The sequence below is a fragment of the Gastrolobium bilobum genome, unplaced genomic scaffold (genome assembly GCF_033153095.1).
Source record: "Gastrolobium bilobum isolate Gb01-03AN ecotype WA unplaced genomic scaffold, APGP_CSIRO_Gbil_v1 utg41497, whole genome shotgun sequence".
NCBI classification, from domain to species: Eukaryota; Viridiplantae; Streptophyta; class Magnoliopsida; order Fabales; family Fabaceae; genus Gastrolobium; species Gastrolobium bilobum.
The window spans coordinates 26,078-36,283 of record NW_026898889.1 but is presented as its reverse complement, the minus strand read 5'-3'; the positions used below and the strand labels follow the sequence as shown (position 1 = coordinate 36,283).

General features: G+C 42.0%; 2 protein-coding genes across 2 annotated transcripts; both read right to left on the bottom strand.

Annotated features, from left to right (window-relative positions):
• Nucleotides 1–213: 213 nt before the first annotated feature.
• LOC133285099 (uncharacterized) lies at nt 214–882 on the bottom strand. Its single transcript, XM_061482274.1, has one exon. It carries the CDS (start codon nt 880–882, stop codon nt 214–216), a length of 669 nt encoding a protein of 222 aa, XP_061338258.1.
• Nucleotides 883–8,425: 7,543 nt separating this feature from the next.
• Nucleotides 8,426–9,502, bottom strand: LOC133285098 (uncharacterized). The gene is made up of 3 exons (XM_061482273.1): nt 9,350–9,502; nt 8,820–8,995; nt 8,426–8,705 (listed from the first exon to the last, which is right to left on the bottom strand). The coding sequence occupies exons 1-3, from the start codon at nt 9,500–9,502 to the stop codon at nt 8,426–8,428; spliced, it is 609 nt and encodes a 202-aa protein (XP_061338257.1).
• Between the last annotated feature and the right edge of the window lie 704 nt (nt 9,503–10,206).

The following is a 10,206-nucleotide window of genomic DNA, read 5'->3' as shown; positions in this document are numbered from 1 at the left end:
AACAAAATAATCAAAAGAAAAGTTGCAGAGGATACATATTCACAATTTTCTTGCAATCTTATCTCTTTGTTCTGAGGATAAGTTTCAAGCAGCCGTAAAATTGTTCCATTATGATCGGAAGCCGGATTAGGCAAACAATCACTTTATAAAAAATGTAGAGATAATTTTGCATACTATAAATCTTCATTCTTATTCTCACAAAGTCAGATAGCCTTATACACTTGGATTTTTCCTTATCTCTTTTTTGTGGTTCTTAGACGGTTCCATGGCATGACATTCTCTACATGCCATCACAAACCACCGGAAAATTCTCCGGCCAAACCGCAACCGCACACCCCTTACCTTGTCCTTCTTGTTCTTCTTCTTCTTCCTTTTTGTTCCTTCCTCCTTCCCTTGTTGCATGTCCCCTCTTCTTCTCTTAGAGACATCACGGTTCAACGCCGGCACCGGCGTTATATACTGCCACCGCTGCGAAACCACTGATCTATTCACCATGTATGCAGCTTTGCCCGATGATGAGACCTTGTTGTGAAACAACCTTCTCTCAGAACTGTCACTAGAGCTTGTCCTCGCACTGCTGCAACTACTGCTTCCTCTGCTATTGGTGCTGTTGCTTCGTGATGACAACAACGAGTCCTTGCTGTTGATGCTGCTGGTTCGGCTCGTCGTCACGATGGGGTGGTGCTGTTGTGACAAAGGGAAAGAATGAGGTTGAAGGAAGCCATTGAAGAAGAGATGATCAGCTGGTGAGGTTCTACAAGGGTAACTGGAGGGTGATTCAGGGGTTAAGGATCCGAATTCGAAGTCTGAGTCTTGGTTCGGGGTGCTCGGGAACGAGAATGAGTCGCCGGAGGTGCTCTTTTTCCGGCGGTTATTGTCCATTGAGGTTTGGGAGAGGGTTGGCTGTGTTTGCATGGGTTTAAGTTTAAGCTTAAGCAGCTTGGGGGTTATACATGTGTTTGGAGAGTGTATTTATACGATGGTTGTGCTGAGATTGGGAAGAGAAGTTTTGGGTTTGATTGGGACCATTGGAGTGATTCTAGGTCTTTGTTGGTTTCAAATTGAGGGAGCTTAGGTGTGTAAAATAATTTGAGCCATGGATGCCAACTCAACCTAGGTTTAAGAAATAGTATTGCATGGTGGTGTTGTAATGATGTTGTTAGCTAGCTTGTGTGAGATGTGTCACTAACAAGTGTGTATCATGTGATGTTGAACTGTGTGGATGTTACCAACAGAAATATATTAATCTCAATCTAATTGATGAGTATTGGGTTTTAAGTTTGGAGGTCCTCATTAAAGCAAAAAGAAAGAAAGAAAGGAAAAAAGGAATGTATTCAAATATGCTATAAAAAAATTGTGTGTCAAACGATGTGGTGATTTCCTGTATAAATTATAGTCTTGTGTTGTGTATTATTTATTTAAAGAAATATTGAGGGGGATCAATGATTTTGGATCAAGAAGTTAGTGGATTTGGAAAGTGGAAATCCGTTTAATCATATTGTCTCTTGGCTGCTATATATATAAATTTAAAATAAAACCTTCAAGGTATTGGATTTCAATAATTATTTGTTTATCCCAAGTATAAGAGCGAATTACATTAATCTATGTCAACTTGCTTTTTATTATTCTAAAGGACACAGAATCCCAAATATGCCCTTTCCTAAATAGATAAAGCAGAAAAACAAAAGTAAAATAAAGTGGAAGGGAGAGGGGCCAAGCAGCAAGCACTACTCACCTTGTAGCATGCATATGGTTCAATTCAGTCTTCTTCTAAAAGAGCAAAGAATGGTTCCATGGTGGGATCACTATTATAGCTTTCTTTTGTAGAAGGAAGCAAAGCCAAAGGCTCCCTACGGTCTAAAGGAAAAGAAAATGGGATGAAACATTTGGAGGCGTGTGATTTGAATGATCAAAGAATTGCTTTTGATTGCTCCCAAACAAACAAGGGGACAAAGTAGGTCTTATAAAAATCCCTGGTCTCTTATTTAGGTTTCTGTGGCGTAACCTATGGCCCATTTCAGCTCATTATGCCTTCGGGACTATCAGTCAGCCAGATTCAGTCTTCAATATCTAATCTTATTTAGGTAATTTCTTCACATCCCAAGCAAATTATTCGTCAATCTTCCTTAGAAAGCACACTTTTAATTAATATGACGCCAACACAAAGTGGCAGGTCCATGGATTTGAAGACAAAGCTGTTGAAGGTTTGATTATAACTAAATATTAATAAACAGTTTTGACTACCAATAGCATATTGAATTGTTGGGAACTCGTTTCCCTCAAGCTCGGCTTCTACAGCTTTTTGCAGAAGTCAGTCAGCAAGATCCTGATCTCGGATCTCAACAATACCTCGGCCTGAATTTCACCAGGCCGGGCAGTGCAGCGGAAAAACGAAAAACACAAATAGGAGAGAGAGAAGGAGAGAGAGAGAGAGCGAGAGAGCACAAGCAGTTTTAACGTGGGAAAATTTTCTTCAATGAAGAAGTAAAAACCCACGGGACCTAGTCCAGATCAAAAATTCACTATGAAAATAATGGTTACAAAGAATTAAAATACACCAATGTGGTGGTTAACTCAACCTATCCAACAATGGTGACAATCAAACTACCCTAGAGATGTTTCACTCAAACTCTCTCTAGAGATCTCTCAAATACAAAGCATAAAGCTTTACTCTCAAATACAAAGCATAAAGCTTTACTCTCAAATCTCAAACAATTTTCTCTCAAATATCAAATCTCTCTCATCTCTGACCTAACCTCCACCCACAACTAATGAATATATAGAGGAGGTGAGATCTAGAGTTTAGGGTTTTTAGGAAACCCCTCAATGGGCTTGGGCTTAGTATTGAAGGAGGAAGCCCAACAAATCTCCCCCTCCGACTTCAATGCGTCGGCTTCGGCATCAACCCGGCTCCTTCACAATAGTCTTCAAATTTCCTTGTTGGAACCGGCTTTGTCATCATGTCGGACCAATTTTGGTCAGTGTGCACTTTGACGAGTTCGAGCTCCCCACCTTCCACCACATCTCGGATCCAGTGATACCTCACATCAATGTGCTTAGTGCGGGAGTGATAGATCGAATTCTTCTCAAGATGGATTGCGCTTTGATTGTCACAACCCAGCTCGTACTTGTCTTGATCATGGCCGAATTCCATGAGGAACTTCTTCATCCACAACATCTCTTTGCTTGCCTCAGTAGCGGCAATGCACTCAACCTCGGTTGTCGATAGTGCAACACACTTCTGAAGTCTTGATTGCCAAGAGACAGGTCCTCCGGCAAATCTCATCATGTATCCCGTCGTCGATTTCCTCGAGTCGGAATCTCCCCCTAAATAAGAATCCGAGTAGCCTTGCAACTCGGCTTTGCCTTCTCCAAATCGGAGGCATAAATTTGTCGTACCTCAGAGGTACTTGAAGATCCACTTCACTGCTTCCCTGTGTTCTTTGCCGGGGTTTGGGAGATACCGGCTTACCATTCCAATAGCATACGCCAAGTTGGGTCTAGTGCAAACCATTGCATACATCAAGCTTCCGACAGCGGATTGGTACGGGACCTTCATCATCTCATCTTTGTCTTCATCAGATCTCGGACATTGCTTCTGGTTCAGCTTTATGTGTCCTGCAAGAGGGTGCTCACTGTTTTAGCTTTGTCCATGCTGAATCTCTTCAAAATCTTCTCAATATACTTCTCTTGACTCAGCCACAGTAGCTTCTTTTGTCTATCTCGGATAATCTTGATTCCGAGAATTTGCTTTGCAGGGCCAAGGTCCTTCATTGCGAAGGATGAGCTCAACGCCTTTTTCAGGGCGGCTATCCTCGATTTGTCTTTCCCTACAATAAGCATGTCGTCAACATATAACAACAAGATCAAAAAATCTCCGGCCTCATACCTCTTCACAATTACGCAGTGGTCGGCTTCTGTCTTCTCAAACTTATGATCAGTCATGAATGATTCAAACTTCTTGTACCACTGCCGAGGTGCTTGCTTCAAGCCATAGAGGCTCTTCTTCAACTGACATACCAAGTCTTCTTGGTCTGGAGCTCGGAATCCTTCAGGTTGTTCCATATATATTTCTTCTTCTAAATCACCGTGAAGAAATGTCGTCTTCACGTCCATTTGTTCTACCTCGAGGTCCATCGAAGTTGCCATAGCTAACACGGTTCGGACCGAGGTCATTTTCACCACAGGAGAAAAAATCTCCTCAAAGTCTACTCCTTTCTTCTGATTACAGCCTTTCACTACACTTCGGGCTTTGTATCTCGGCTTTTGCCCGTTCTCTTCGTTCTTAATCTTGTAGACCCATTTGTTTTTCAGAGCTCGTCTTCCTTCAGGCAACTCGGTCAGCTCATAAGTCTGATTCTCGTGCAGAGGCTTCATCTCGTCTTGCATTGCCTTTTCCCATTCTTCTTTCTCTGAGCTCGTCACAGCCTCATCATAACTCTGAGGCTCACCATCTTTAGCAACAACAGTGTATTAATCAGATTGGTATCTTGTAGAGGGTTTTCTTTCTCGAGTTGGATATCTCGGTTGTTCTTCAGCTTGAGAACCCGGTTCATCATTCTCATCCCGGATCTCATCATCAACTCGGACCTCATCATCAGCATGTTGCTGGTCATCATTTTCTTCATTATTTTCTTGATTTTCTCCCCCTGCTTCAGCTCGGACAGGAGGGATGGGTTCTTCACGTCTGACAGTAACCCGGACTTTGAGCTTCAAGATGTCATGAATATTTTCTTCTTCATGAAAGATCACATCTCGGCTTCTCACTATCTTCTTATTGATTGGATCCCAAAGTCGGATCCCGAACTCACATATCGGCGAACCAAGATAAATGCATTCTTTGGTCTTCGCATCAAGTTTTGCCCTTTCATCTTTAGGGATATGCACGAAAGCTCGGCATCCAAACACCTTCAATTGATTATAGGCCGCTTTCCGACCTGTCCAGACTTCTTCTGGAATTTCTCCTTCAAGTGGCCGTGATGGTGAGAGATTGATCAAGTCAACAACAGTTCTGACGGCTTCTCCCCAGAATGATTTCGGCAATCCAGCATTGGATATCATACTTCGAACTTTCTCTTCAATAGTAATGTTCATCCTCTCAGCAAGTCCATTCAACTGTGGAGTCTTGGGGGACGTCTTCTCAAGTCGAATTCTGGCCGCTCTGCAGTATGCATCAAAAGGGCCGCAATACTCACCACCATTATCAGATCGAACCACCTTCAATTTTTTGTCAGTCTCCCTTTCAACCATAGCATGAAATTCTTTAAAGGATTGGAGTACCTGGTCTTTAGACTTCAACAAATATACCCACACTTTGCGGGAGTGGTCATCAATAAATGAAACAAAGTACTGAGCTCCTCTAAGGGATCTTTCCGACATGGAGCAGACATCAGTATGGACGAGGTCAAGAATATACATGCGTCGTCTAGGTTGATCTGGTCTCACAAAAGAAACCCGGTGCTGCTTTCCAGCTAGGCAGTGCGTGCAACTCTCCACCGCATGGCCTTTTAACACGGTCAGTAATCCTTTCTTGTTTAGGATCTAGAGCCCTTTCTCGCTCATGTGGCCGAGGCGCTTGTGCCATAGCTCCAAGCGAGGTTCATCTCGGACAGAATTGGCTTCTCTGCCATTAATCTTTCCTTGCATCACATACAAGGAGCCTTCTTTCTTACCTTGGGCCACGACCAAATTTCCCTTGGCCAGTTTCCATCTAACACTACCGAAGTAGTTCACTAACCCGACATCATCAAGCTTGCCCACTGAGATTAGGTTCAATCGCATTTCAGGAACATGCCTTACATCCTTCAACACAAGTCGGCACCCAACATCCGTGGTCAGGGTCACATCACCGACACCATCAATCTTGTTGGTCACTTGATTTCCCATCTTCACGACTCCAAAATCACCACCTCGGTAAGAGGAGAAAAAACCTTTGTGTGGAGTAACGTGGAAGGAGGGCACTAGAGTCAACAATCCAGGTGCAGTCATCATATGCAACATTCAAATAATTATCCTCGCCAAAGAAGAATATCTCGACATCCGGGTTGGCAGCCACCGCAGTGGTGGTCTTGTCTTCCCTCTTCTTGGGAATAATCTGATCCGGCTTCACAAAGCCGTTCTTCTCATCATTCTGCAAAGTCTAGCATTCTAGCTTCTTATGACATGTCTTTCCACAATAAAAGCACTTTAACTCATATATTGGCTTTGACTAACCTCTGGACTTTCCTCTTCTGTCACGATCTCGACCCCGGCTCTTGCTTCTACCTCGGGAGTCGGATTTCCCTCTGTTCTCACCAACGTTAGCCTCAGACGTGCTCGAAATACCTCGTTCTCTTCTCCTGGATTCTTCGCCCAGGAGGCTGTCTGTCACGACATCCATCTTCAATTTTCCATCTGGGGTTGAATTATTCAAGGTCACCACCAGAGTATCCCAACTTTCTGGCAGCGAGCTCAACAGCAGCAAGGCCTACATCTCGTTATCAATTCTCATCTTAGCCTTTGACAGCTGATTCACAATACCTTTATAGGTGTTGAGGTGTTTAATCATACTCATGCATCCTTGTATGCAAGCTTCACAAGTCGGCGAACCAGGTGTGCTTTGTTCTTGGGAGTCTTCTTCTGAATCATGGACTCCAGCTTCGTCCACAGCTCATACACATTCGTGAACTCGGACACGTGCTTAAAGGGGCTCATGTCAATATATTTTCTGATCGTAGCTACCGCCTTACGACTCTGGATCTGCCACTCCTTATCGGTTTTTCCTTTCGGTCTCTTATCAAGGATAATGGGCTCATGTAGGTCTTTGCAGTAGAGATGATCTTCCATCATCAGTCTCCAATAGGTGAAATTGTCTGCGGTCAGCTTGAACATATCTCCATCATGGGTTATGCCACTGGTCTCCATCTCGTCTCCCTCAGAACCCGTTGAACTCGGGCTCTGATACCACTGTTGGGAACTCTGTTCCCTCAAGCTCGGCTTCTACAGCCTTTTGCGGAAGTCAGTCAGCAAGATCCTGATCTCGGATCTCAACAATACCTCGGCCTGAATTTCACCAGGTCGGGCAGCGCAGCGAAAAAATGAAAAACATAAATAAGAGAGAGAAGGAGAGAGAGAGATAGAGCACAAGCAGTTTTAACGTGGGAAAACCTTCTTCAATGAAGAAGTAAAAACCCACGGGACTTAGTCCAGATCAAAAATCCACTATGAAAATAATGGTTACAAAGAATCAAAATACATCAATGTGGTGGTTAACTCAACCTCTCCAAAAATTGGTGATAATCAAACTACCATAGAGATGTTTCACTCAAACTCTCTCTAGAGATCTCTCAAATACAAAGCATAAAGCTTTGCTCTCAAATCTCAAACAATTTTCTCTCAAATATCAAATCTCTCTCATCTCTGACCTAACCTCCACCCACAACTAATGAATATATAGAGGAGGTGAGATATAGGGTTTAGGGTTTTTAGAAAACCCTTCAATGGGCTTGAGCTTAATTAGCATTGAAGGAGGAAGCCCAACATGAATAACATTATAAATGCTATTAATAAAGTGGCAGGTCCATGGATTTGAAGACAAAGTTGTTGAAGGTTTGATTATAACTAAATATTAAGAAACAGTTTGACTACCAATAACATATTGAATAACATTATAAATGGATTACCAAAAAAAAAAACATTATAAATGCTAATAGAATTTACAAAATAACAAGAGCATATATTGTACTTAATTATGACTACACTCAATCCCTTATAAGTATTGTAAGTTTGCAAGTTTGAAGACCCAATTTTCACATGTCGTCCAACATTTTTAATAAGTTCAATTCATATAAGAATTTCTTATTAACTAGCTATAAATTAAAACTCGATTTGATCGGGATAGTGTTAGCGCATCACTTTGGGTCAATCAGTGAGTTACCATTTGAAATGTTTAAAAGAGATATATATGTACAAATTCATATTTTATACTATTTTAAAAAATATATATATAACATAAATAAAAAAAATTAAAAACATAAAAGATGAAAAATAAAACTATTTGAGTTTTATTTAATCTTTGGGGAGGGTTATATTTGCAAATTTTTTGTTTTCAAATTATTACAAACTACACTATGTACTCCCGGAAGTACACTAGGTTACACTATGTACTTCTGGAAGTACATAATATAATTTGCAAAAATTTATAAAAAAAAATTATAAACAGATTCTTCTCATTGATCTTTTTTTTTGAATTAAAAAGGAAAAATTAAATACGGTTACTCATTCTTGGGTAAGCTATACCCATACAGTCCATACTTAACAGGGTCAGACATTCTGTGGGAGGTTCCTCCAGCCTATGGATATTCCAATCTGTCCATGCACTACCATGGGAGGCCAAAGCATCTGCCACCATGTTGCCTTCTCTGAAGGAATGGCTAATCTTGGTAAGCTACATCCTTTGTAGTAAGGAATTGATCCGTTTGATCAGGGCAGCAACTGGGTGACATGGATCACAGCCCGAAGTAATGAGATTAATTGCCACTTTAGAATCCCCTTCAATCCAGAGTTTCCTGCACCCCAAGTCCCAGGCCATTTCTATTCCACTAAGAAGACCCCAAATTTCAGCCCTTAGTGCAGAACCTCTACCCAAGTTCCTACTAAAACCTGCTACCCATCTTCCAGCGTCGTCTCTGAAGGCTCCACCACAACTCGATTGAGCTCCACCTCTCCTGCTGGAACCATCCACATTAAGCTTTGTCCAACTGCTGGGGGGACTGGTCCAGCAAATGAAATTCTCCTCTTTCTCCACTCAGCAAATCCCCACTATCCCCGTCTTGGTATACGCATCGTTCAAGTTGGAGATGTAAATCTTCGCTCCCCTAATAAGAGCATCTTGGTTTGTACTTTTATGATTAAAAACCAGATCATTACGCGCCTTCCATATTAACCATGTTGTGGTTCCGAACAACTGGTTCCAGTCCCAACGTGACTCCACTGCATTTTTTGTTCCCATATTGCACTGCAACCAGTCCTTGAGATTCAACTAAAAGAAATCAGGAATGGAAATATTCTGAGTGAGGCGTGACCAGATGCCTTTGCACCAATCACAATCTCTTAGAGCATGAATAAGGTCTTCAGGTTCCTGGTTACATCTAGGACAGAGATTACAAGTTGTTAGATTTCTGTGCACTCTAGCCACATTGGTTAAAAGGTGACTTCCTAGAGCTTTCCACAGGAACATTTGTATGCGATATGGTCCCCTCCACTTCCAAGGATTGACCACTAACCTATTATCAGGTTGAGATTGGGCTTCGAACAGCTCATACGCAGACTTGACAGTGAACGCCCCATTGCCAGACATACCCTAAATAACCACATCCTGGCCATCCTGAGGAGTGGGTGGCATGATGTTTGCTATAGCTTCGCAGGACTGAGTTGCTGCAAATTGGTTTATCAAACTCCAGTTCCAGTCCCCATTACTTTGTACAAATTTGTCCACTGTCCAGTCTTCCATCTCTGAAGGCATCTTAATCGACTCACTCAAGTTAACACCCTCATTGTTGATGAGCCATCGATCTTTCGAGAAGAGGGTGTTAGAGCTGAAAGTTAAATGGCCTTGAAGGTCGAAGCATGTGAGAGGGAAAAATAAAATTTTTCAAGCGGAACTACACATGCATTCAAGACTCATGCTTTAAGACAACATGATGTTACCTTTGTTTGTGATTCAAATAGCAAGGAGATCACTGTCAGGTTTGAAGGGTTCAAACCCTCTAACGTTGATCCACACCACCCACGTCAAGATGCAAGAACACTTTCTTGAAAGCCACCAATTGACCACCACACCAAGCTTGCTAGGCGTCCAATGTGTGAAGGAGGAGGCTAGGTAAAGGTGTTTATAAGAGTGAAGTCTTCAACATGAAAACTTCACAAGAGTGGGGCATGGATTGGAGTAGAATTAGCTAGGAGTTTTTGTGAAAACCCTAAGGAGAACTTACCCAAGTTGGCGCACAAGAGAGTGAGGGAATTAGTATCTCAAATCAGAATTTTTTACTTTACTTATAATAAAAGTGCCGCACAAGTGAGTGAGACAAAGGTGGAGTTGTTGCAATTCAAAAATCCCAACAACCTCCCCTTTGAATCCTCATAAGACTAGTCTTTATCTAGTCAAAATTCTGAACCATTGGTCATCATATGACCACCAATTCATGCGCCCCTATTCAGCCCAAAAAG